The sequence below is a fragment of the Macaca nemestrina genome, chromosome 7, assembly GCF_043159975.1.
Source record: "Macaca nemestrina isolate mMacNem1 chromosome 7, mMacNem.hap1, whole genome shotgun sequence".
In the NCBI taxonomy this organism is placed as follows: domain Eukaryota; kingdom Metazoa; phylum Chordata; class Mammalia; order Primates; family Cercopithecidae; genus Macaca; species Macaca nemestrina.
In genome coordinates this window covers 134395234-134423140 of record NC_092131.1, presented here as the reverse complement: position 1 = coordinate 134423140, position 27907 = coordinate 134395234, and the positions used below count along the sequence as shown (strand labels likewise).

General features: G+C 41.7%; 1 protein-coding gene across 11 annotated transcripts in view; it reads left to right on the top strand.

The window, feature by feature from the left end:
* Positions 1-26429, top strand: part of LOC105488099 (IQ motif containing H) — a 257039-nt gene extending 230610 nt beyond the window's left edge. For 10 of the 11 annotated variants that reach the window (XM_071101156.1, XM_071101155.1, XM_071101154.1 and 7 more), the window contains 3 exons: positions 14842-14903; positions 18796-18904; positions 25273-26380. In XM_071101156.1, coding sequence (XP_070957257.1) covers positions 14842-14903; positions 18796-18904; positions 25273-25386 — 285 coding nt within the window. In that variant the 3' untranslated portion in view covers positions 25387-26380. Of the gene's footprint in view, positions 1-14841; positions 14904-18795; positions 18905-25272 lie in introns of all 11 variants that reach the window. The other variant, XM_071101152.1, reaches the window with a different exon arrangement.
* The last annotated feature ends 1478 nt before the right edge of the window (positions 26430-27907 follow it).

Here is a 27907-nt window from a genome sequence, read left to right as displayed (position 1 = left end):
ATCTCTGTTGTCTCTTTTACAAGGTACCAGTTCCATTAATCAGAACATCACGCCTACAACCTCATTTAACCTTAATCACTTCCTTAGAGGCTCTCCAATACAGTCACTTGGGAGGTTAGGACACATTTCAGTCCGTAGCATCCTCCTACCAACATATGATAATTTATTTCTGAAGGGAGTGCTGATAAAAACCATTTTCTCTACTTTTGGTCTGTTTCCAATGATACCAGGGGCCCCTGCATAGCTGCTTTATCCTGATGTAGCTGACTAGGGGCAAGTGCAATGCAATGTCTCCTGCCAAAAATAGAACCTCCATTTTGTGCCTAGAGACTCATGTTACTCCAGAGAAATAGTTTCATGTTTTTCCACTTTGATTCAGATTTTCAAGTCTCTCACACTCAGGGCCATTCTAAGACCCTGAGTAACCCTGTACACTCTTACTTATGGAAGACCCACTTCACAGCACCTCAAACATCTTAAAATATATTCATCTCCCACATTAAATATAAGGTATGTATAATGACATAAGAATTGAGTAGTAACCAGTCGATCAGATGTTTTGATTTGTAGATATTCAGTTCTACATTTATTAACTTACATTCTTTATACTTGAGACCAGTACAATTTTCAAGGATCAAAATTTTTTTTTTTTTTTTTTTTTTTTGAGACGGAGTCTCGCTCTGCCGCCCAGGCTGGAGTGCAGTGGCCGGATCTCAGCTCACTGCAGGCTCCGCCTCCCGGGTTCACGCAATTCTCCTGCCTCAGCCTCCCCAGTAGCTGGGACTACAGGCGCCCGCCACCTCGCCCGGCTAGTTTTTTTTTTTGTATTTTTTAGTAGAGACGGGGTTTCACCGTGTCAGCCAGGATGGTCTCGATCTCCTGACCTCGTGATTCGCCCGCCTCGGCCTCCCAAAGTGCTGGGATTACAGGCTTGAGCCACCGCGCCCGGCCAAGGATCAAATTTTATAAGTTCTATTTTCCTTTTTCTTTTTTTTTTTTTTTTTTTGAGACAGTCTCATTCTGTCACCAGGCTGGAGTGCAATGCTGTAGTCTTGGCTCACTGCAACCTCTGCCTCCTCAATTCAAGCAATTCTCCTGCCTCAGCCTCCCGAGTATCTGGGATTACGGGCACGTGCCACCATGCCTGGCTAATTTTTGTATTTTTAGTAGAGAGAGGGTTTCACCATGTTGCCAGGATGGTCTCAATCTCTTGACCTCGTGATCCACCCGCCTCAGCCTCCCAAAGTGCTGGGATTACAGGCATGAGCCACCGCACCCAGCCCCAAATTTTATACGTTATTTAAAAGTATGCAGACCTTCAGCATGAGGCCAAGTGAATAGAATGGTCTGGCTGACACCTGGCAATCCTCAGCAGGCTGCCAGGCACTGTCAGGGCACATGAGACTCTTTGATTAGATGAATTCGTGCTGTTTGCAGACACGTAAAGTGGAGTTTGGATCCCCTTGCAAATTACATTAAAATTGATAAAATAAAGAGAGAATGAAGAAGCCAGATTGAACTGATTTACCTGAAATTAATTGTTACATCTGCTACACACAATCCCTTTGGAATTAAATAGTTTTTATCCCCAAACTGATTAGACCAAAACACTTCCACATACCAGAAGATGGTTAAATCTAACTCTAGCTTTATCTGAATCTATTTGTTTTATTTTATTCTAAAATATCAAAAGTAGAACAACTCTGTAAAAAGGCGTATTTGGCAGGGACAGTCTCCTGCCCTTCCCGCCCCACCCCCACCCCCGGCCACGAAAAGTGCTTCATTACTTTCTATTGCCTGAAATTATTATTAGAGATTTATTTCTTGAGCTTAAGACTCTGTATTTGACTGAAGTTCAAGTACCCTTGGGGTAAGTAAAGCCCCAAACTTTATAGGTTATTTAGTCCTTAGTCTCCGAGTTGATTGGATCTATTTCCAAGAGCAGATTTTATAGGGGAAACAGATGGCTAAGGCCCAGGGAAGCACGTGGATGGCGCAGAGGAGAGGGTTCCACTGAGGGTCAGGGAGCTCACTGAAGACAGCTACAGAAAAGGCAGACAGAGGCCGGGCACGGTGGCTCATGCCTGTAATCCCAGCACTTTGGGAGGCTGAGGTGGGTGGATCACCTGAGGTCAGGAGTTCGAGTCCAGCCTGGCCAACATGGTGAAGCTCCATCTCTACTTAAAAATTAGCCAAGCGTGGTGGCGTGCACCTGTAATCCCAGGTACTCAGGAGGCTGAGAATCACTTGAACCTAGGAGGCAGAGGTTGCAGTGAGCTGAGATTGTGCCACTGCTCTCCAGCCTGGGCCACAGAGCGAGACTCTGTCTCAAAAAAAAAAAAAAAAGAAAGAAAAGGCAGACAGGGGCACCGAAGACACTTCCAGCAGAGTTCCATAGACTCACCTCCAGGCCACCCATGCACAACAACTTAAAAAAAGATGAAAGATAAAATGAGAAAGAAGAAGAAATATAGATTAGAGCAACAGATGATGAAACAACGCAAAGAAGAAAAAGATAACAGAAGAAAAGAGAGAGGAGAAAATCCAGAGACAGAGCATCCACTGAAAGAGGAGGAGGGGGCCGGGCGCGGTGGCTCAAGCCTACAATCCCAGCACTTTGGGAGGCCGAGACGGGCAGATCACGAGGTCAGGAGATCGAGACCATCCTGGCTAACACGGTGAAACCCCGTCTCTACTAAAAAATACAAAAAAACCTAGCCAGGCGAGGTGATGGGCGCCTGTAGTCCCAGCTACTCGGGAGGCTGAGGCAGGAGAATGGCGTAAACCCGGGAGGCGGAGCTTGCAGTGAGCTGAGATCCGGCCACTGCACTCCAGCCTGGGCGACAGAGCGAGACTCCGTCTCAAAAAAAAAAAAAAAAAAAAAAAGAAAAAAAAAGAAAAAGAAAGAGGAGGAGGGGATAATCAGAAAGAAAAGGAGCAGATAAGCCGGGTGCGGTGGCTCACGCCTGTAATCCCAGCACTTTGGGAGGCCGAGGCGAGCGGATCATGAGATCAGGAGATCGAGACCATCCTGGCCAACATGGTGAAACCCCGTTTGTACTAAAAATACAAAAATTAGCTGGGTGTGTTGGCAGGCGCCTATAATCCTAGCTACTCGGGAGGCCGAGGCAAGAGAATGGCTTGAACCCGGGAGGCAGCGGTTGCAGTGAGCCAAGATCACGCCACTTCACTCCAGCCTGTCAACAGAGCAAGACTCCATCTCAAAAAAAAAAAAAAGATAAAGAAAAAGAAATGAAAAAAGAAAAGGCGCAGATAATAAACGGAAGTACAAGAAAAGAGGGAAGACATACAAGAAAAGAGGGAAGACGTTGAGTCATAAAAATCTGAGGAGTCACATGACTATTTGAACATTTTGGAAATTCTCCGGCAGTATCCTTGCTTTATTTTTCCTGAGATGAGTTTTCATCTTTTCAGACCCTGGGGTCCATCCCTGCTCAGGACTCTTCACTTGCTGTCTTAATTGCCTTTTCTTGGATGGTAAGTGGTGAACCAGCATTTATGGAGTGCCTACTGCATACTGGCCTCTGAGCCGAGCACTTTACTTCATTATCTCATTTATTCTTCATGCCTGTCCTGTAAGAAGGTGTTATTTCTTTTTTTTTTTCTTTCTTTCTTTTTTTTTTTTTTTTTCCTGAGACGGAGTCTCGCTGTGTCGCCCAGGCTGGAGTGCAGTGGCCGGATCTCGGCTCACTGCAAGCTCCGCCTCCCGGGTTCACGCCATTCTCCTGCCTCAGCCTCCCCAGTAGCTGGGACTACAGGCGCCTGCCACCTCACTTGGCTAGTTTTTTGTATTTTTTTAGTAGAGACGGGGTTTCACCGGGTTAGCCAGGGTGGTCTCGATCTCCTGACCTCGTGATCCGCCCGTCTCGGCCTCCCAAAGTGCTGGGATTACAGGCTTGAGCCACCGCGCCCGGCCAGAAGGTGTTATTTCTACCATATTACAGTGAGGACTTTAGGCTTAAAGATTTTAAGCACTTTCCCAGGGTCATACAGCCAGGAATTTTGTGAAACTGACATTTGAACCCATAATTGTCTACAAAGTCAAGCATGATTCTTCGTCTTACACAAGGTGTCCCCTATATAAGCCCTTTCTCCCCCTAAGGACTGTTTCCCACCAACTGTCTCTATTTCTAAAATATTACCAACCCAGTCCAATAAGAATTCTGGAATCTATTTCCAATATATCCCCTCTAGGTACCTCTTATGTATTCTTCAGCTGGAGAAACACAGACTTCTTTTCATAGCCCCTATGACTATCTCTCCATTAAAAAGGAGAAAAAAAAAGTTTAGCAATTGCCCTAAAATTTTATTGCCTTTTTGGGTTATGCTGAGTCTAAAAACAAGATCATTTACCCGAATTCCAGAGTAACCTGCTCCCACTCTTGGGTGAGTTTAATGTGGGTGCTCGTTCCAGAAAAAGAAAGTAACATTAATAACACATCATTGTCAGTGCTACCGAAAGAAGAATCCTCAAAAGTCCTTATTCTCAGCAGTGTTTTTTCTTCCCATTATGATCACAGACTTTCAAATGATGTTCTTGTCCAAAGTCCCAGGGGAAAAAAAGGGGAAATTAGATCACTCTATGAGTTTATTTTTCCTTGACGCATATGGGAAGGGAGCATTGCTGAGTTTGTAAGCAACTTGGTGGATCTCATTCCGGGTATTTTTCTAATGCTGCAGAATACCCCCACTGACTTCCTAATGAAATGAAGTTGTAATGAAAGCCATATGGAGAAAGGCGTCACGTTTACTGCCTGCACCAGTGTGGGGCAGGGCTGGTGTCACACATACACAGGCAGTGTGCCACCATCCTACATAGCTCCACAGTCACCAGCAATCATTTCCTCTGGCCAGGGTATTGCCATGGTGGGAATCATTTGAGCTGCTCACGAATATTGATTCTCCTCCTTCCAGGCACATAACGAAATTGTATTTCCTCAGCCCTCCTCCTGAAGTTGGGCATGGCCACATAACTTGCTTTGGCCAGTGAAATATAAGCAGAGGTAATACGTGTGCTTGTTATGCAGAAGCCTGTAGGAGCCACTTCCTGAGTTGCCATATCCTTTTTCCTGCCTTGGAAATCACGGAAACACATTGAGACAGAGCCTCCTTCAGCCTGGGTCCCTGCATATACTCACAGTGATCAAAGACCCATGCCAACCCATGTAGGAAATGGAGCAGGACCAAGAACTGCAGCTTTCGTTGTTAGAAACAACCAGTAATTTTGTTGAATTACTGCAACATAACCCAGCCTAACCAGGTTGATACAGAAATTAATATCAAAAGAAGATGCTCCTAAAACAGAAACCTAAAATTTTGGTACTGGCTTGGTGGTCAGGCAATGAGTGGCTGGGAAACTGTTAATAGAAACCAGAAGGATGACAATTCATGTTATGAGGTGGTGAAATATTTGGCAAAATTGATACCTGCAATTACTTGGAAGGCAAATAATATACTTAATGTACCTACAGCTCTAGGAGAAACAGTTGGAAATGTTAGTGTTAATGGTTCATATTGGGCATTGCTGACTGCATTTGGCAAGGTATTATACAAAAATTATGAGCTTCTAAATGAATCAGACATCTTGCAAGCAGAAATGAAAGGGAATAGAGAGATCCCAGAAATTCGGCACTTTGCAAAATGGGAAAAACTGAACTGATTTTAAAGCTCAAAAATGAGAATTTTAAAAATTGAAAAGGCATTTATTTACACAACCAAAATCAATTAAAACTCAGCCCTGCAATATGAGTCAAATTAAAGGCATGACTACAACCTACTATTAAAACCTCTGAATTAAAGTATCTTAGAGTATGAATCCAACAAAGATTACGGCATCCAGTACTGTATTAGTCCATTCTCATGCTGCTATGAAGAATACCCAAGATTGGGTAATTTATAAAAGAAGGAGGTTTAATTGACTCCCAGTTCTGCATGGCTGGGGAGGTCTCAGGAAACTTACAATCATGGCGGAAGGGGAAGCAAACACATTCTTCACCTGATGGCAGGAGAAAGAAGTGCTGAGCAAAGGGGGAACATCCCCTTATGAAATCATCAGATCGAGTGAGAACTCACTATCATGAGAACAGTATAAGGGTAACCACTCCCATGGTTCAGTTACCTCCCACTGGGTTCCTCCCATGACACGTGGGGATTATGAGAACTACATTCAAGATGAGATTTGGGTGGGGACACAGCCAAACCTTATCAAGTACATATTTTCATTTAGAAAGACTCTCTCCGGAAAAAGAGAACAGAACAAAAGAGTAAAAAGAAAAAGGGTATAGCTCTCCTACTGAAGCCTGATAGTCTTAAGATAACTGAAATTAAGAGAGAGGCATAGAAGCAAGAAAGCAAAGAAATATAGAAAATTTAAGAAGTATCTAGAAAAGAACTCCATGTTGTAGCTATTGGTACTTGTAGCTGATTGAAATCAAACAGATTAGAAACCAACTAAGTTCTTTAAAGAACTCAATGTCAAGAGAAATCTCAGTCTGGATTAAAAGAGACTGTCGCTGCTTAAGACTTTAAACAACCCTTGGGCCCTTAACTATCTACAGGCAGGAAGTGGGTGAGAAAGTTTTAAAATTGCTAAGGATGGCTTGTGCCTGTAATCCTAGCTGCTCAAGAGGTTGAGGCAGGGGGACCGCTCACTTGAGGCCAGGAGTTCAAGACCAGCCTGGGCAACATGGCAAGATCCCATCTCTTAAAAAATCGCTAAGGAAAATATAATCTCTAGTATCCACTTCAGATGTGGCCCAAGGACAATTAGGAAAAATAAATAAAATCTCAGAAGGCAGAGTCAAGGACCACAAAGAATAGTGTCTAAGCTCATGAAGCAATTGGGATCAGAGCTAATCAAGGAACATTTCCCACCCAAAGGATAGGGGCCCTGGAAATGTCTGCCCAGTGGAATATCAGAATTACTACAAAGTCCTGTCTTCTGTTTCTCTCTCATTGTTTCTCTTTCCAAATGGAAGTTACCCATTTAGTGCAGTTACCCAGTCCTGTTCCACCAGTTTTTGAAGAGTGAGGGCTGAATAGATAATTTTGGTTTTTTTCTTTCTGGTTCATGGCTTTTCAGATCAAGAGAGCCAGACCTGATCTAGAAGATATCATGGATCACCCATAGTTATTTCTGTTTGATAGCATTTTATACCTTGTTAAATATTTTCACACATTTTGTTTCATTCTTGCAATAACTTTGAAAGGTAGACATTTTCATTCTGATATTGTAAATGAGGAAGCTGAGACTTAAAATGTTAAATCACTTTGCAAGTTTACTAGTAAAAAAAATTATGTATTATGGTGCTTTCTAATAACTAGCTTGAAAAGAATTTTACACAGAAGTAAAATTTTAAATATCATTGAGCGGGAAGAAAGATGGATAAATGCAAACAAAAAGATCTATAACCTAAGATGCTACCTGGGAAATGGGCCTGAGTAGGATAGCAATTGAGAATCTGATAGCCAGGTAGTAACACATGAGCATATTGTTAAGGGAGATACTGGGGTATGTAAGTAGATTGCAGTTGCCTGGGAAAATTTTGCTAACATTGAGGTTTACTTTGGTAGCTGCCTAAGGGTACACTCTTACATCTCTCACATGTAAAATAAAATATGGAATTGTTTTATGGGATAAGGAAAAACAGCTTTGTGTAAGCCTTTCATTTCTGTTGTTTCCTCTGGATGAAGGCTAAGAATATTCCTGGTCACCTTTCTTAGAAAGTTATAAATGTCCTGCCAAATCTAGACATTCTGACTATGACAAGGTATCTTGCAACCAACTAACTCTTTCACTAAAAATGATTATAAAGGCTGGATAGATATATATATAAAACAACTCCTTGAAGGTATTGAAGGGCAACTAAAATAGTCTTAAAAGAACAGAAGGGCCAGTCACGGTGACTCACGCCTGTAATCCCAACATTTTGGGAGGTCGAGGTGGGCAGATCACTTTAGGCCAGGAGTTTGAGACCAGCCTAACCAACATAGCAAAACCCCATCTCTACTAAAAATACAAAAATTAGTTGGGCGCGATGGCCCATCTCTCTAATCCCAGATACTCTGGTGGCTGAGGCACAAGAATCATTTGAACCCAGAAGGTGGAGGTTGCAGTGAGCCAAAATCATGCTACTGCACTCCAGCCTGGGCGACAAAGCAAGACTCTGTCTCTAAAAAAAATAAAGAAAGAAAGAAAGAACAGAAGCATCTAAGGTGAGTGCCATATTCCCCCAAGTTTTAAAGGACATTTAAAAATGTGTTAGGAAGTAAATCTAAACAGATTTTTTTCTTGACCTCATGACCTTGATCTCTTGACCTGGTGATCCGCTCGCCTCAGCCTCCCAAAGTGCTGGGAGGCAACAGAGACTGGAGTTCAAAACTGTCAAACTGTTTGAGACTTGAGATCCAAAATCCTAGAGCAAAGATGATCAAAGGGAAATGAGCCCAAAAATTTCACGTATGGATGCCATTTAAACCCCTAATTGACTCATACCTGGTGGAATGAACAGCTCAAGACTCCAGCAAATCCGTGGGAAAAATGTGACAGTAGCTGGGAGGCTAAAGATCTGGCAGATATTTCAAAAGTCACATGCTGTTGGGAAGAGATTGGAGTTCCTGTCCTGCTAAATTGAAAGGGTCCTAATAAACACCTCAAGTTTCCAGTGGAGATTGCTAAAGGACCAAACTCTAGGAGTAAGTACACTTTCCTAGCAGAAAAAACTAAACACAAAGCGTGAGGGAAAACCTTTAAATAGACCAGGTCCAAAAACAGCTAAAATCAACCCTTAGTCTAGGCATGGTGGCTTATGCCTGTAATCCCAGGCATGGGATTGGGAGCTGAGGTAGGTAGATTGCTTGAGCCCAGAAGTTCAAGACCAGCCTGGGCAACATGGCAAAACCCTGTCTCCACCAAAAATACAAAAATTAGCAGGGCATGGTGGCACACACCTGTAGTCCTGGCTACTTGGGAGGCTGAGATGGGAGAATCTCTTGGGCCTGGGAACTCGAGGCTACAGTGAGCTGTGATCACGCCACTGCATTCTAGCCTGGGCGACAGAGTGAGACACAGTCTCAAAAAAAAACTTTTAAATACAAAAATAAAATAAAATCAGGGGCCGAGCACTGTGGCTCGCACCTATAATCCCAGCACTTTGGGAGGCCAAGGCAGGTGGATCAAGAGGTCAGGAGTTCCAGACCAGCCTGGCCAGCATGGTGAAACCCTGTCTCTACTGAAAATACAAAAAAAAAAAAAAAAAATTAGCCAGGGATGGCAGTGCACACCTGTAGTCCCAGCTACTCAAGAGGCTGAGGTAGGAGAATTGCTTGAACTTGGCAGGTGGAGGTTGCAGTGAGCCGAGATCATGCCATTGCACTCCAACCTGGGTGACACAGTAAGACTCCATCTCAAAAAATAATAAAATAATAAAATAAAATAAAACAAAACAAAATAAAATAAAATAAACGCTTGATACATCAAGATGAGCTGTCAGTACTCTACTTGTCTGCCAAAAACAAAAATTTAACCCTCTTTGAAGGAAGATGTTATCTAGAGCTGCTACAATTTTCCATCTTTAATGACCATCATCCAATAAAAAACCATAAGGTATACTAAAAGAGGGACCAAATCATTGAAAACAAAGGGGAAAAATAGAAAAAGATCCACAGGTGACTCATAACTCCACCAATCCTGGCCACTTTTCAACACAATCTATGAAAGCTAGAAGAGAATGGGAACATAATTTTAAAGTATTGAAAGAAAAGTCTCTGCCAGCCAGGCATCCTATTCCCAGCAGGAATAGAGTTTAAAGACAGGGACTTTAAAATAGCTAGGACTAATATGTTCAAGAAAACATATATGTTTGTAATATATTCATGTCACCAAAGACCTAGAATCAGTTTTTTAACCCAAATGGAAATTCTGGAACCAAAAATTAGTGTGACAAAATTAATAATTTAATATATGAATTTAATAGGTTATCAGAACAAATGACTAGCGAACTAGAAAACAAGCCAGTAGAAAAAAAATTCCAACTTACACACAGAGGGAGAAAATGATGAAAATGTAGAAAAAGGCTTCAGAGATACATGCAACATGGAGGAAACCATCTTTAACTTTCCTGCAATTAGTGTTCCACAAGGAGAGGAGGGAGTGATTTTATATAAATACTGGCTGGGAATTTCCTACAACTCGTGAAAGACATCAAAACGCATATCCAACCTCATTCAAAAAGCACTAAAAACCTCAGGCAAGATAAATATAAGGAAAATCACACCTGGGAACATCATGATTATACTCCTAAAAATTGAAGAGCAACAGAAAATCTTTTATTTTTAATTTTATTTTTATTTTTGAGACGGGGTCTCGCTCTGTCACCAGGTTGGAGTGCAGTGGCGCAATCTCGGGTCACTGCAACCTCCACCTCCGGGGTTCAAGCAGTTCTCCTGCCTCAGCCTCCTGAGTAGCTGGGACTACAGGCACGCGCCACCATGCCCAGCTAGTTTGTGTATTTTTAGTAGACACGGGGTTTCACCATGTTGGTCAGGATGGTCTCAATCTCTTGACCTCATGATCAGCCCGCCTCAGCCTTCCAAAGTGCTGGGATTACAGGCGTGAGCCACCGCGCCCGGCCAAGAAACAGAAAATCTTAAAAGTAGCTAGAAAAAATATAATTACCTGACCTTCAAATGAGCAATAAGACTGCTAGCTAAGTTTTCTTTTCTCTTCTCTTCTCTTCTCTTTTTTTTTTGAGATGGAGTCTTGCACTGTCTCCTGGGCTGGCGTGATCTTGGCTCACTGCAACCTCCTCTGCCTGCCAAGTTCAAGCAATTCTCTCCTACCTCAGCCTCCTGAGTGGCTGGGACTACAGGTGCGTGGCACCATGCCTGGCTAATTTTTTTTTTTTTTTTTTGTATTTTTAGTAGAGACAGGGTTTCACCATGCTGGCCAGGCTGGTCTCAAACTCCTGACCTCGTGATCCGCCCACCTCGGCCTCCCAAAGTGCTGGGATTACAGGCGTGAGCCACCAATCCCAGCCAGTTTTCAACATAATCTACGAAAGCTAGAAGACAATGGGAACATAATTTTAAAGTATTGAAAGGAAAGTCTCTGCCAACCAAGCATTCTATTCCCAGAAGGAAAAAAAAAAAATCCATTAAACACCCCACATATCCCTGGAAATGAAACCTCTGTGAACTTGTTCTGCATATGGGGATTTGATGCCAGATTATTGCTGATGCTCCTTCTCAATATAGAACTATTTTTTAAAAGGGGGTTATAAACTTATGAAATGGGAACCACTTGTTGGAAAGGATTTGTTATATTTATGTTAACCATAGGTCCCTAGAATAGCACTGTCCAATAGAAATATAATGAAAACCACTAATGTAATAAACCACAGAGATAATTCAAAATTTTCTTGGAGCAACATTTTTTAAAAATTAAAGAAATAGGTAAGGTTAATTTTTAAAATATATTTTATTTAATACAGTATATTGAACATTTCAACATGTAATCAGTATGAAAATTACTGAGATATTCCTACTTTTTTTGTACTAAGGCTTTGAAAGCCATGACACATCTCAATTTGTACTACTAGCATTTCAACTTCTCAGTTGCCTCATGTGCATATTGGCTACCATACTGGACAGCACAGTAAGGGATGCCAGAGATGTACTAGGCAGTGGTTCTCAACCCTGGCTGCCCATGAGTGACCTCAGTGAGGAGCTTTAAAGAATGCAGATGCCGGCCAGGCACGGTGGCTCACGCCTGTAATGCCAGCACTTTGGGAGGCTGAGGCAGGTGGATCACCTGAGGTCAGGAGTTTGAGACTAGCCTGACCAACATGGTGAAATCCCGTCTCTACTAAAAATACAAAAATTAGCCAGGTGTGGTGCCATGCGCCTGTAGTCCCAGCTACTTGAGAGGCTGAGAAAGGAGAATTGCTTGAACTTAGGAGGTGGAGGTTGCAGTGAGCCAAGATCGCGCCACTGCACTCCAGCCTGGGTGACCGAGTGAGACTCCATCTCAAAAAAAAAAAGAATGCAGATGCTCATGCAGGGCTGCAATTAGGGTAAGGCAAGTGAGGCACTCTTCCTGAGCACAAAATTTAAGGAAACACAAACACACACATACACACAAAACCCTCATTAATAAAGATAACTAATATTTTAGTGCAATATTTTAACAACATTACTGCAAAAAATTCATTATGAATAAAATATCAAAATTTTTAATGAAAACAGGACCAGATTACTGATTTTTTCCTTTGCCTTGGGCTCCAATATGACTCAGCATGGCCCTACGTCCATGGCCCACCCAAGACCAAATAAGTCAGTATTTCTGGAAGTAGGGCCCAGGCATTAGATGACTCTAATGTGCAGCCAGCGTTGGCAGCCACTGTTTAGTCCACTGTCTGTCCCAAAGCTCAGATTTCCTGATAAAGTGGGAAGTTGATGAGTGGTCATAATTCTGGCATGTGATTTCTTTTACCAAAGCCCCAGAATATAGTTTCCTTTTTTTTTTTTTTTTTTTTTTTTTTTTTGAGACGGAGTCTTGCTCTGTCACCCAGGCTGGAGTGCAGTGGCCGGATCTCAGCTCACTGCAAGCTCCGCCTCCCGGGTTTACACCATTCTCCTGCCTCAGCCTCCCAAGTAGCTGGGACTACAGGCGCCCACCACCTCGCCTGGCTAGTTTTTTGTATTTTTTAGTAGAGACGGGGTTTCACCGTGTTAGCCAGGATGGTCTCGATCTCCTGACCTCGTGATCCGCCCGTCTCGGCCTCCCAAAGTGCTGGGATTACAGGCTTGAGCCACCGCGCCCGGCCTATAGTTTCCTTTTTTGAGCTTTCCAGTGAAGGGAAGTTCACAACTTCACAAGGCAGTCATTTCCACTGTTGGACATCTCCAGGGTTACCTCTTATTTATTTGGAGAAAACTGTTACAAGATAATTAAAAAAAAAAAAGGTAAAGCCATGCCTCTCATACAGATATAAAAATAAACACATGATAAAGATTTTATTTACAGAAAGAATTGCCAGGCACAGTGGCTCATGCCCGCAATCCCAGTACTTTGGGAGGATGAGGCTGGGAGGATCACTTGAGCCCAGGAGTTCGAGACCAGCCTAAGCAACATGGCAAAACCCTATCTCTACTGAAAAACATACACAAAACTTAGCTGTGTGGTGGCACATGCCTGTGGTCCCCAGTACTCAGGAAGCTGAGGTGGGAGGATCACCTGAGCTTGGGGAGGTCGAGGCTGCAGTGAGCTGTGATTGAGTCACTGAACTCTAGCCTGGGTGAGAGTGAGACCCTGTCTCCAGAAAACAAAACAAACAAAAAGAGGGAACTAGGCAGATATTAAAACGGGTTCAAAAGAGAATCCCAAAACAGACATCTTTATAGCTCAGGAATATTGAAATTAGCAAATGGAGGCAAAATAGGTTTTTCCACAAGGGAGCAGGAAAGGGAAATCAACTCAGCCTTTACCAGACTGGACAGAATTTGCTTGTCCATCAGTTACCTACACTTTACAGAATTGTAAAATATCTCCCATAGAATCAATCTGATAAGGCAGCAGGGAGTGCTATAGACCAGCAATCCCCAACCTTTTCGGCACCAGGGACCAGTTTCATGGAAGATGTTTTTTCCATGGACATGGAGGTGGGTAGAGGGAGTATGGTTTCAGAATGAAACTGTTCTACCTCAGATCATCAGGCATCAGTTAGATTCTCATAAGGAGCATGCAACCTAGATCCCTTGTTTGTACAGGTAACAATAGGTTTCCTGCTCCTATGAGAATCTAATGCCACCTCTGATCTGACAGGAGACGGAGCTCCGGTGGTAATATTTGCTTGCCTGCTGCTCACTTCCTGCTGTGTGGCCCGGTTCCTAACAAGCCACAGACCTATCTGAGACCAATCTGGTACCAGTCTGCAGCCCAGGGATTGAAGACTCCTGCTATAGACAACATATAGTTTCCCATTGAAGTACAAATTTCTTTCCACAGAACAAATTGCTACCATATATATATATATATATATAAAATTTTTTTTGAGACAGAGTTTCACTCTCGTTGCCCAGGCTGGAGTGCAATGGCATGACCTCGGCTCACTGAAACCTCTGCCTCCCAGGTTCAAGTGATTCTCCTGCCTCAGCCTCTGAAGTAGCTGGGATTACAGGCGCCCACCACCATGCCCAGCTAATTTTTTGTATTTTTAGGAAAGACGGGGTTTCACCATGTTGGCCAGGCTGGTCTCGAACTCCTGTCCTCTTGATCTGCCTGCCTCGGCCTCCCAAAGTGCTCATCTGTCACCCAGGCTGGAGTGCAGTGGCGCGATCTCGGCTCACTGCAACCTCTGCCTCCCGGGTTCAAGCGATTCTCCCGCCTCAGCCTCCCAAAGTGCTGGGATTATAGGCATGAGCCACTGTGCCCAGCCTACCCTGTATGTTTTTAACCTATCACTCTTAGAACAGTGGTTTTCAAATTTTGATGTACACAAGAATCATCCAAGAAGTGAGGTAAAAGACAGATTGCCTGCCAAGTCTTCTGAGCTTGGATGATGCCCATGAAAATGCCTTTTTAACAAGCACACTAGATGATTCTGATGCAGGTGTTCTGAGGATCATACTCAAAAAGCACTCTTCTAGGACATACTTACTCCAAATTGAGACAGCCTTTTCAAATGTGTTCTCATAATATCTGAAGGTAACTCTAGATTCAAATCAAATCAATCTTAGTAGTCTTTCTGTGCCAGTAACATTTTCTGTACTTTGTTTCTGAGATAATATACTATTTCTTTTCTCCCCATTGAAATTTTACAGGACAGGCAAGGAACTGTTTTTATATTATATGAGCACATGAAGAGACACAAGTTGGGAATGTTGTGAGTATGAAGTGTATCTGTGAGTTGAAACAAGCTAAGGAAATAGACAATCACGGCTAACAAGAATGATGCTTCTCATGCATTTTAATCAGCATGCTGATTTATTAGAAGTCTATCTTTATTTAGATCTTCAGGTATTTTATTTTGTTTTTTTTTTTTTTTTTTTTTTTTTTTTGAGACAGAGCCTTGCTCTGTTGCCTAGGCTGGAGTGCAGTGGCACAAACTTAGCTCACTGCAACCTCCACCTCCCGGGTTCAAGCGATTCTCCTGCCTCAGCCTCCCGAGTCGCTGGGATTACAGGCATGCACCACCATGCCCAGCTAATTTTTGTATTTTTAATAGAGATGGGGTTTCACTGTGTTGGCCAGGATGGTCTCGATCTCTTGACCTCGTGATGCGCCCGCCTTGGCCTCTCAAAGTGCTGGGATTACAGGCGTGAGCCACTGCGCCCGGCCTAAGTATTTTATAAAATGACTTTAGATGTGTCAATGGGGGTTTATAAATATAATTGATTAATTATCTGAAATTGATGGGTAAAGTTTAGACTTAACAACATATTATACCCAAATGCATACACAGATAAGGCACATCAGCTCTCACTATGGGGACCCAGCTCAGTTGTCCTGAGTGTGGAAGGCAGTTGTCATTCTGGCATACTTAGAAAAGTGCTCTGTGCTCTGGTGACTTCACACGATGTCCCCACAACAGGCAGGATCTGTAGCTCCTCCTCAGATCCAGTTTCATCCCGGGCGCAATCTTCTCAAGGTACGCATGTGCTGAGCACAGACTGCTGGCAACACCCGGAGGCTTCCGCATTTCTCCCAGATTTCCCTCTGGGATATTTTGGAGTCTAGCAAAGTTGTCTCCTATCTGGGACTCAGAATTTTAGAGCCACAACCTTGAGTCATCTCTTATTTCGTATCTTGGCACATGGTTACTTGGTACCTTTAAGTCATCCTACCTAATTGGGAAACTGTCTCTGCCCTGTATTTCTCTTCCTTGTAACCTACAGCAGTGTAGACATTGTGGCCTCACACTGAAACACACAGAAACATATACACAAAGATCTGGTCTCATAAACACTAACCAAATAAGATCCAATTCCTCTACTAAGCATTAATGTTCCTATGTGGCCTCAGTCCTTCCCTCCCCAACCTCTGCTCCACCCTACTATGGTCAGTCTCCTGGAAACTGATCCAAAGAGGTACACACTACAACAAGCAAATGGCTGCATAGGACAGGCCTCAACTTCCCTATCCAAAGTATAGTCCTTTGTTCTGCCAAAGCATTGTCAGCTATAACAGACCATTATCAATACAGTGATATTCACCCTCATCGATCCTTTTGAACTTAGGCAAATGTTCTGGTTCCTTCCCCTTTGGAACTAGAATGTGGCTACAGTTTAATCTGGCACTTACAGTCTCAAATGCTTCCCATCACCTGGGAAGGGAAGCTGGCTGTTTGAGTCCTCCCCTTGAGTTTCAATCTTTCCCCAAGATCCCATAAACATGCAAAACTTACTGGGTCTTGTTAAGAACGTCACTTTCCTAGGGAATCTTCACCCATTTGTCACACTGCCCTGATAGCAACAGAAATGAGACCTCAATCCATAACATCCCAACAAGCTTGCCTTCATCTTATCTACGCAGGCCTTCACATCCAGAATGATAACAGAGCCTCTGGGCATGTGCAGAAAAGGATCAGCCCCTTGCTTCCCAGTGGATTTCTGCCCCTCAGCTCCCTCCCTGCCCTACCTTTCCCTACCAGAAAATTTGAAAGCATGTTATCTACTGTGCCAGGCACAGTTCTAGGTGCTGGGGAAACAGCAATGAGCCCTGCTCTCAGGAAGCTGCCACTGTAGAGGGGTGGGCATACAGTAAACAAGTAAACAGGTAAACGTGGTCTAGCATGTCAACTGCTGACAAGCCAGGAAAGGGGGACAGCAGTTCACTAGTAGCTGGAAGATCAGAGATTAAATACTTCCTATTTCACTCTCCCCAAACGACACAGTGATGTCAGAGCTGGGCAGAACACAGACCACCAGGAATTACTGGGACTAGGAGAACCAAGCAGTCATCTGGATTTGAAGTTGGCAAGCATGGGAATAAGAAATTTGTTTTTTCCCAAGTTATGAATCTAATTAAGCAGGAAACATTCAAGGTCCAAGTATATTTCTAAGCCCAGGAATTCAGACAGATGTGTTAGTTAGGTACAAAGAACTAGAAATCAGAACCTAGAGATATGAACTCTGTCTTACTGGGCACCAGCTGGCATGAAAGATTAACTGCAAAGGAGAAGCTGGGACAGGACTGGAACCAGACAAACCCTTCTGTACATAGGATGAGGCTGGGAGGGGTTAGCTCCCTTTGGGTGATGGGAGAAGAGCAACCAGACAGGCCAAACACAGGACCCAGGATTCAGGTGCCTGGAGGTCATCCTGAGAAGCAACCAGCTCATACCATCAGGAAAGTTCCAACCACAAAGAGTAAAGGGACAACCTGAGAGCTAGGTCGTGGGGAGCTTGACCAGAGGCACTCAGGAGGCCACTTTTGGAGACCCAGGCTGATAGGGGGTGGCATGAGGAAAGCCTTTCAGCAGGCAGCAGAGCCCAGCAGAGGCTGACACTCAGGAGCAGCACTTGTGTCCTGGAATTGATGGGATGAGACAGGGGTAGCATCACCAAGGCAGAGGCAGAGTTCCTGAGGTATGGGCCACAGGAAGAGCAATGCAGGTGGGTACTCGGGCATAGAGGAACCAGGCAAGAGGAAAACCATCACAGAAAGTAGGAGATAGAAGAAGAGCCTGTTCTATGAACAGAGAAACTCCCAGTCATCAAACTGACCTAGCAGCAAGGTGGATTTGATGCTGAAGCCTACAGAATTAATAATTAGACTGGTTACCAAAAGGAACTTGCCCAGCTGTCCCTACACCTGCACCTGAGATTTCAGGCAAGGATGCCTTGACCTGCAGGCTAGTTTCAATGGTAGAAATAGTCCTATTGGTGTACCTTCTAGATGGTTATTGCTATTCACGCATCCTTCAGGGAGGGCACAGCTGACATGGACCTCTCGAAAGCCTTTAGTCCTTTTCTATTGTTTTCTGCCCATCTTATTCTCATCCCTAACTGCAGTCATAGAACCAGAGAATGTTAGAACACAGAAGGGCCTCAGAATTAACTGATCCTTATAGACAGGAAACTGAGACTTAGGGGCAATGATTTGCTTGGGTCACACAGTATGTGGTCTGTCTCCTGATCCTGAAGTTAGTGTTCTTTTCACTACACCACAAAGCCTACGCTGAGTGACCACCTTGTATAGGGAGCCCTATAATGCTACAGGATAGTTTGCAAGTTGTCTCTGAAATCTTAAAGTGGATGTTCAGGTTTCTAAAGACGGCTGTTCATGAACAGGGCACATTCTCCTCTGACAATAGGCAGGACACTCACTAAGTGGTAGGAATCACTTGTACACATGAAATAGAAAATAAACCCCAGAAAAAGTCTCCAGAATACTGAGATGCAAATGTCTCCATAGACAAGGAAATCATTCAGCAAGGATCACACTTAGTGACATTCTCCTAAAGGAACTTAAACCATTTTTAAAATGAACTCGTACAACATCCTAGCTCAGTGGTAGACTTTTACTAGAAATGACCGACCCTATTGCTATATTTTGCTAAGTTGATTAATAAAAAATATTTATTAGGCAAATCCTTTTTGTTGACAAGTTAAAATGGAGTCTTATCTTTCATATCTCCCTGAAGATTGCCACCTTGTGAGATTGAAAATACTCATTAAATTCCATCACCAGACAGGCACAAATGAGAGGGCGATTGTTTTTAAGCATGTGAGGGGAATCGTTGGTAAACTCATTTGTTTGGATATCATTAACAGAACAATCGGCGAGGATCTCCAGGGGGTCCTCATGACCTTTGCTCGCAATCTCTTCATCATCCATCAAGAAATATCAGCACCTAATATGCAAGGCGAGACCAATTTTAAGGTGAGGTGTTAATTAACTAACGATTCTGGTTAATTTCTATACAAGGGCTGAAAATACCTCATGCTGTATTGTAAACAAGTGCTAAACCATCTTTTTTTTATTGTAAGCAGTACATATTTTACAGTGTGCAGGGTCAATACTGTAAGGTTCCCACTGAAGCCGTTAGTTAAATTTAATGGTTTGAAACTTTTTCTTTGAAATAGAGTTGACTTTTAACTTGCTGCCATTTTCAAACCCCAGCTCCTAAGATAGCAGAGCTTTCTTATGTTGGACGTGAGTCTGAAATGTCACAATGGAACCAAAACAGAGATTGTCACAACCAAAAACTGTGAATGTTATCTATCTATATTCCAGATAATACAAGGTCTGACTAGTGATTCCTGGGAAGCCCTAGTTTCTAGAGCCAGAGAAGTTCTAAGACCTGAGAAAGCAATGTGTGTTAGGGAGAAGCAGAAAACATAGCATGTATGTGGGCCATCTACCCCACCCATTTCTCCAACGTGGGTTGGATTATTTCACTACTAACCTTTAGAAGCCTCCTTATGACCTTTAAAGATGTTGGTCCATCAAATCCAATTGTATATAATTGACTAGAAGTCTCCAAACTCTAAACTACAGGAACAAGGTCTGTACGGGAGTTTCTGAAACACTATCTGAACAGAGATGATCACGTGGTATTGAACAGCAAGGTATGAATCTGATTCCCAGCCTAGACCTTCATTAATTCAAAGGACACAATCAGAAACCGCATGTGGTTTTCCTCCTAAATGGAAAGTCCAACAAAAGCTTAATAGAAATGTAATTTTAATACAAGCTAGGGCCTAACTCCTTTAGTAACAGTAACAATAACAACATGATTTTATGAGCTGGAAGAATGATCACTGCTTTCCCTACATGATTGAGAAGATTCAAGAAAAGATAGACCAAATGTTACATCAGTGTTCACTGGTCCTAAGGGATCTATGCTCATCATTTACTGTTGTTTTTTTTGTTTTGTTTTGTTTTTGTTTTTGTTTTTTTCAGAGATGGGATATCTCACTGTCTTGCCTAGGCTGGTCTCAAGCTCCTGAGCTCAAGGGATTGTCTGCCTTGGCCTCTCAAAGAGCTGGGATTACAGGCATGAGCCACCTTGCCCAGCCTATCATTTACATTTTAAGTTCCTGCTAGCTAGTAGCATCATCTTATCTGTTAGTGCCATGTGCAAAACTTGGAGCCTCTCTGCATTTGATCCATTCAGCCTGTCCAAATATAGCTAATAATCAGAATCAGATGCTTTAACCTCAAATGCATTCAGACTAAGTTGATTCTGAGCTTGTCTTGCTGTTGGCAGAGTCAACCGCCCTTGGTAAAATGAAAGCTATTTCTCTGCCCTTTCTCTGACTTTCAAAATCATCAAAAGTCAGATGTTCTCAGGTAGCTTTTAATTATGTCATGGTTTCTAGCCTTCTCATATGAATGATTGTTTTCTTGATTTTTACTCATGTTAGGTCTAAAGGCAAAAACTTTCAATCTCAGTAATATACGTATAATAACAAAAACTTGAAGCAGTGAAATAGATTCATCTTTGCTAGTATTTCCTGTCTTCTACTTAGTGGCATTGTGTTAGGTATTTTCAGCTTTTAAACAAGGATTTACCAGGAAAGTAAAGGCTAAATAAAAATAGAAGGTGATGAGGTGATGCGGCTGGGCACAGTGGCTCATGCCTATAATTCCAGCACTTTGTAAAGCTGAGATGGGCAGATCACTTGAACCCAGGAGTTCAAGACCAGCCTGGGCAACATGGTGAAACCCCATCTCTACAAAAATTACAAAAATTATCCAGGTGTGGTAGCTCATGCTTGTAGTCACAACTACTTGGGGGGCTGAGGTGGGAGAATCATTTGAGCCCAGGAGTTGAGGCTGCAGTGAGTCTGGGTGATGAGAGTAAGAATAAAAACAAAAGGAAGATGATGCAGAAAATGCATTTAACAAAATTTAACATTCTTTTCTGATAAAAACATTCAACTAAGTAAAAATAGAAGGTCACTTCCTCAACCTTAGAAGGACATCTACCAAAAAACCACAGCTGACATCATAGTTAATGTTGCAAAACCAAAAGCCTTCTTGCTAAGATTAGGTACAAGACAAGGGTGTCTGCTCTTGCCACCTCTATTCATCATTGTACTGGAGGTTCTGGACAGGGAAATTAGGCAAGAAAAGGAAATAAAACGCACTGGGTGCAATGGCCCCACCTGTAATCCCACCACTTTGGGAGGCCAAGGTGGGAGGATTATTTGCACTCAGGAGTTTGAGACCAGCCTGGGCAACATAGCAAGACCTCATCTCTACTAAGAAGAAGGAGAGGGAGAAAAGAAGAAGAAATAAAAGTAAAAGTATCTCTATTTGCAAATGGCAAATTCTTGTAAATAGAAAATTCTATGAAGCAAGAGGATTGCTTGAACCCAGGAGTTTGAAACCAGCCTAGGCAACATAGGCAGACCCTATCTAAAAAATAAAAAATTAGCCAGGTGTGGTGGCAGACACCTGTGGTCGCAGCTACTCAGGAGGCTGAGATGGGAAGATGGCTTGAGTAGGGTAGGCTGAGGCTGCAGTGAGCCATGATCTGCACTCCAGCCTGGGTGACAGAGCAAGACCTAGTCAAAAAAGAAAGAAAGAAAGAAAGAAAGAAAGAAAGAAAGAAAGAAAGAAAGAAAAAGGAAGGAAGATAGGAAGGAAGGAAGGAAGGAAGGAAGGAAGGAAGGAAGGAAGGAAGGAAGGAAGGAAGGAAGGAAGGAAAATCCTAAAGAACCCATCAACAAGTTTATAAGACATAAAATCAGTATACAAAAGACAATTGCATTTGTGTAATGAATAATGCAAAAATAATTTTTTTTAAAATTCAAGTTACAATAGCATCAAAAAGAATAAAATACTTAAGAATAACTTTTTTTCTTTTTTGAGACGGAGTCTCACTGTTGCCCAGGCTGGAGTGCAGTGGTGCGATTTCAGCTCACTGCAACCTCTGCCTTCCAGGTTCAAGCAATTCTGCTGCCTCAGCCTCCTGAGTAGCTGGGATTACAGACACGCACCACCACGCCCAGCTAATTTTTATATTTTTATTAGAGACGGGGTTTCATGTTGGTGAGGCTGACCTCGAACTCCTGACCTCATGATCCGCCCGCTCAGCCTCCCAAAGTGCTGGAATTACAGGCGTGAACCACCGCACCTGGCCAGGAATAAATTTAACAGAAGTGGTGCAAGATTTTTGCAATGAAAACTACAAGACATGGGTGAAAGAAATTAAAGAAGACCTAGATAAACAGAAAGATAGTCTGTATTCATCCAATAGAAGACAATACTGCTAAGATGCTGATATTCCCAAATTGATCTATAGATTCAATGTAATTCTTATCAAAATCCCAGCTGGCTTTTTTTGCAGAAATTGACCAGATGATCCTAAAATTAATGTGGAAACATAAGAGGCCCAGAATAACCAAAATAATATTAAAAAGAAGAACCAAGTTGGAGAACTCGCACTTCTCAATTTAAAAACTTACTACAAAGCTACAGTAATCAAGACAGTGTGGTACTGGCATAAGAACAGAGATATAGATCAATGGCATAAAATTGAGTCAGAAATAAACCCATACATAATGGCCAATAATTTTTGGCAAGGGTGCTGAAACAATTCAATGGAGAACAAATAATTTTTAAATAAATGGCACATGCAAATATTAAGTGGAAGTGGGACCTCTACCTCACATCATATATAAAAATTAAGTTAAAATGGGCTGGGCGTGGTGGCTCATGCCTGTAATCCCAGCACTTTGGGAGGCCGAGGCAGGTGGATCACCTGAGGTCAAGAGTTCGAGACCAGCCTGGCCAACCTGGTGAAACCCCGTCTCTACTAAAAATATAAAAATTAGCTAGGCATGGTGGCGTGCACCTGTAATCTCAGCTACTCAGGATGCTGAGGCAGGAGAATCACTTGAACTCAGGAGGCAAAGGTTGCAGTGAGCTGAGATCGTACCAGTGCACTCCAGCCTGGGCAACAGACGAAGACTCCATCTCAAAAAAAAAAAAAAAAAGAAAAAAGAAAGAAAGAAAAAAAAGAAAATTAAAATGGATCAAATATTTAAATGTAAGAGCTAAAACTGTAAAACTTTCAGGAAAAAACATACGTATAAACCTTCATGACCTTGGGTTAGCAATAGTTTCTTAGACATGGTGCCTAAAGCACAAGCAACCAAAGTAAAAATAGATAAATCAGACTTCATCAAAATTTAAAACTTCGTGCATCAAAGAACACTATCAAGAAAGTAAAAGGCAGCCCACAGAAAGGGAAATAATATTTGCAAATCATATATCTAGTAAGGCATAGTATTCATAATATACAAAGTACTCTTACAACTCAACTACAGAAGGACAAATAATCCAATTTTAAAATGGAGCAAAGGATTTGAATAGACATTTCTTCAGAGGAGATACGCAGGCCAAGTGCAGTGGCTCACACCTGTAATCCCAGCACTTTGGCAGGCTAAAGCAGGAGGATCACTTGAGGCCAGGAGTTTGAGACTAGCCCAGGCAACATAGTAAGACCTCATCTCCACACAAAAAAATTTTTAGTTAGCCAGGCATGGTGGCACACACCTGTAGTTCTAGCTGCTCAGGAGGCTGAGGGGGGAGGATTGCTTGAGCCCAGAAGGTCATAGCTGAAGCGAGTCATAATCACACCACTGCACTCCAGCTGGGGTGATAGAGCAAGACCCTGTCTCAAAAAAAAAAAAAAAGATGTACAAATGGCCAATAAGAATATGAAGGAATGCTCAACATCATGTTATTATGGAAATATAAATCAAAGCCACAATGAAACATTACATACCTAATAAGATGGCTACAGTTAAATAAAAAGGCAATAACAAGTGTTGGTGAGGATATGGAGAAACCAGAACCCTCATATATTGCTGGTAAGAATTAAAAATGGTATCACAGATATGTAAAGTTTGGCAGTTTATAAAAAAATTAAGTGTAAAATTACCATATGACCCAGCAATTCCATTTCCAAGTATATGTCTAAGAATATTGAGAACATGTTCCTACAAAAACGTGTACATTAATGTTAATAGAAGGAATATTCATAATAGCCAAAAATTAGAAACAACCCAAATGTCCATCGACTAAGAAATAAGTGAATTTTATTATATTCTATGGATAATATTTTATATAATGGGATATTATTCAGCTCTATAAAAGGAATAAAGTACTGATCCATGCTACAACATGGCTGAACCTTGAAAACATTATGCTAGGTAAAAAGCCATTCACAAAAGGTCATATAATGTATGGTTTCATTTATATGAAATGTGCAGAAGAGGTAGATTCATAGAGACAGAAATAGATTAGTGGTTGCCAGGGGCTGAGGGAGGAGGATGAAATGGGGAGTGACTGCTAATGGGGACAGAGTTTCTGTTTGGGATGATGAAAATGTTCTGGAATTGCATAGTGGTGATGGTTACTTGCAAATATACTAAAAACCACTGAATTGTATACTTTATAAGGGTGAATTTTATGGTATGGGAATTATACTTCAATAAAATATAAATAAAGTAAATGGGAAGGTGTCATTGTTTTCTTCCCAGCAACCAATGGAAAGAAACCCTCCCATCAGCCTACTAGCCCTCATTTTAGGGTGACTAGACCAATGTTTCTCAAATTATCCATAATAAGGAACTATTTGTTTTGTTTTGATCTGACTATCATGGATCAATATTTTTTAACAAAATAGAAGAAAATTTAATTACTAGAAAAATACGATGAAAAAAATTAAAGATGTACAATTGAGAAGCCCAATGTTTTTATTATTAGACTAATAGGCATAAAAATTCTAAAAAGTTTTCCAAATTCTTACCCTCAATTTTTTTTTTTGAGGCAGAGTCTCGCTGTGTCGCCCAGGCTGGAGTGCAGTAGCCAGATCTCAGCTCACTGCAAGCTCCGCCTCCCGGGTTTACGCCTTTCTCCTGTCTCAGCCTCCCGAGTAGCTGGGACTACAGGAGCCTGCCACCTCGCCCAGCTAGTTTTTTTGTATTTTTGAATAGAGACGGGGTTTCACTGTGTTAGCCAGGATGGTCTCGATCTCTTGACCTCGTGATCCGCCGGTCTCGGCCTCCCAAAGTGCTGGGATTACAGGCTTGAGCCATACTCTCAATTTTTTTACTCATTTCAGCAAGATTGGTAAGCCATAATCTGTAGACAAATGCCAGTCGGTAGAATGTATTCTGAATAGAACTGGTCTAAACCATGGTGAACTCCCAAAAGGACCAGATGCTTGGGGGAGAGGGATTGTAAGAGGTCTTTAAGTAATAAATATTGTCTTTACTGTTTACTTACAGACCAGCATTGCTGATATTGAAACTATTCTAAGAGTAACAAAGGAAAACAAAATGAGATATGAAGAGGAGCAACAGTCCAAAGATGATAAAAATCTCTCTAAACCCAAGAAATAATCCTGGAATACAATACATAACATTTTGGATCCCAGTCTGGAATAAAAAGGGAAAATTTTTTTTTTCTGTTAGAAATAAAGGCCAGGGGAAATTGGTTTGCTTTGTGTGCTAGGAGGTGAATCAGAAGAGATTGTAATGAAATGCTCTTTTTAAAACATTGTTTATTAAGTGATCTTATTTTACTTATTAAACCAAAACTTATTTGTGTTTTCATTTGAGAGTGCTGAACCATCCCTTCTTCTACTCAAACTCAGAAAAAAGTCATCTGATAAAAGAAGAAAGTTAAAAGTCTCACTGATATCACCTCCACATTTACTTCCTCACAGGTCTCAGGATCATGCAGCTTTTATTTTTTATGTTTTATAAAGTTTTCTCCTATTTCTAACAGTTACTCTGCATTTATAGGTTTGAATAAAGGCTTAAGCATTGTTATTTGTCAAAACACAAATACCTTTTTTTAAAGCTTCAAATTATATTGAAATTATATTTATATGAATTTTTCAGTGACTATCATTCATCGTGTTTTTGTTATACGAAGCCGCTATTGTCTGCTATTGTTGCCATTTTTCAAAAAGTAGGATAAGCCAGCATCTAGTTAACCAAAGCATCAGAATGTATCTAGGTGGCAGTATCTGCTCTTAGTTTCAGATGGAGTGTAACTCGAGCTCTGTAGCTTGAATAAACATTTGTATTCTCTAGTTCTCCAATTTAATACAGCAGCGCGATTTTTTCAAGTTTAGTTCAACATTACACTACCTTTAAAAAGGCTGATTGTTAAGATTAGGTAGTGCTGACACTAACTTTCAGCATTCACTTCATAATTGTCCAAAACTATTTCTACATCAGTGAGCTTTACTGAAGGGCGAAATAAAAGCAAATTACAACACCAAAACTATGTATTGTTTTAAATAATGACCTTTATAAATATTTTAGTGTATTGGGAAAAGGAGGAGGATTTTTGCCTATGGAATTTCAATAATTTGTTAACTGTGCTTCAGCCACAGGCTAAGAGTTTCTGTAATAAAATTAACATTTCTCTGTGTGAGCTTTTGTTTTGCTATAGTTGGAAATACATTAATTAGCCAGGTTTCCTGCCTGTGCTAGGTACAACACTGACCTCTTTTTCTTGCCAGATCTCTCTCATCCATTTGAGGGGCCCATTGTCCAGACACTTGACAGATAGGAAGTACTACATGCCCATTAGAGTCGCGCCTCGATTGAAGCCAGAGCAACATAAGGTCCAAGAGACTCATTAGTTCACTGGCACAATCGTGTCCTGAGAGTAAATGAAACCCTCTGTCTCCTTATGGCTCTCATCTGCTCTGGACTTTAAAAGAAAACTGTCTCCGTTTTGTTCGGCACAGTAGTGGATCATTCACATGGCGAGAACCCCTGCTTAACAGTACAAAACTGTTAAATCTATCGGGAAGTTTTGCATGTGAATTTTGATTAGCACTCCCGAGGCTCAAGCTGCTGGCAATAGCGAAACGAGTTCGCCATTCTACACCATTGTTTTACCCACTTGATTGGTTTCTCAGACAATGCCACTTTCCTCCTTTGCAGCTATCATTTGCATACACCACAGAATTCAGACCTGTGAAAGTGATTGGGAGCAAAGTTCTCTACCTAAACATCTACAGCTTCAAAATTAAAGGAGAAAAATTGGTATAATGAAACAATCACTTCAAGTAATTAAGTGGAAGAAGCCAGAGGATCAGATTAAATTAGTGACATGTTTTAATTACAGAACATTTGAAAAGAAGCAATAGTCCATTATCTTTTAACACATATATGTTACATAGATACTGTGCTCTTGGTAAACTAAGGCATGTTTGAAAAAAGAATCATTTATATGTGTACAATATCTAAGTATCCTAAATATAATTTAGTCACGATGGGCCAGGCTCGGTGGCTCACACCTGTAATCCCAGCACTTTGGGAGGCCAAGGCGGGTGGATCACGAGGTCAAGAGATCGAGACCATCCTGCCCAGCATCGTAAAACCCCGTCTCTACTAAAAATACAAAAAATTAGCCGGGCATGGTTGCGGGCGCCTGTAGTCCCAGCTACTGGGGAGGCTGAGGCAGGAGAATCGCTTGAACCTGGGAGGCGGAGGTTGCAGTGAGCCGAGATTGCACCACTGCACTCCAGCCTGGCGACAGAGTGAGACTCCATCTCAAAAAAAAAAAAAAAAAAAAAAAATTAGTCACAATGAATTAATTACTGAGCTTTTGCTCTTCTAAATAGGAAACTGAAATATTTGGTGGTAAGGGGATTTTGGGGAAATTATATATCATCTTCCAGGAAGTTTTTGGGAGAAGCATACATTAAACAATGGAGGTGTCTTTGTATGAGAAATGACCCATTATTTAATGTTGAATGTTTGCAGTGGTTGGAGAGCATTATTGGATATAAGTATCTCCCTTAATATATTACCTCTTTTATATTGACTTTAAAGAAACCAAAGAGATTATAATATTAAATGTGCTACTGCCTACCTGTGCCGCCTACCTATTTAGTGA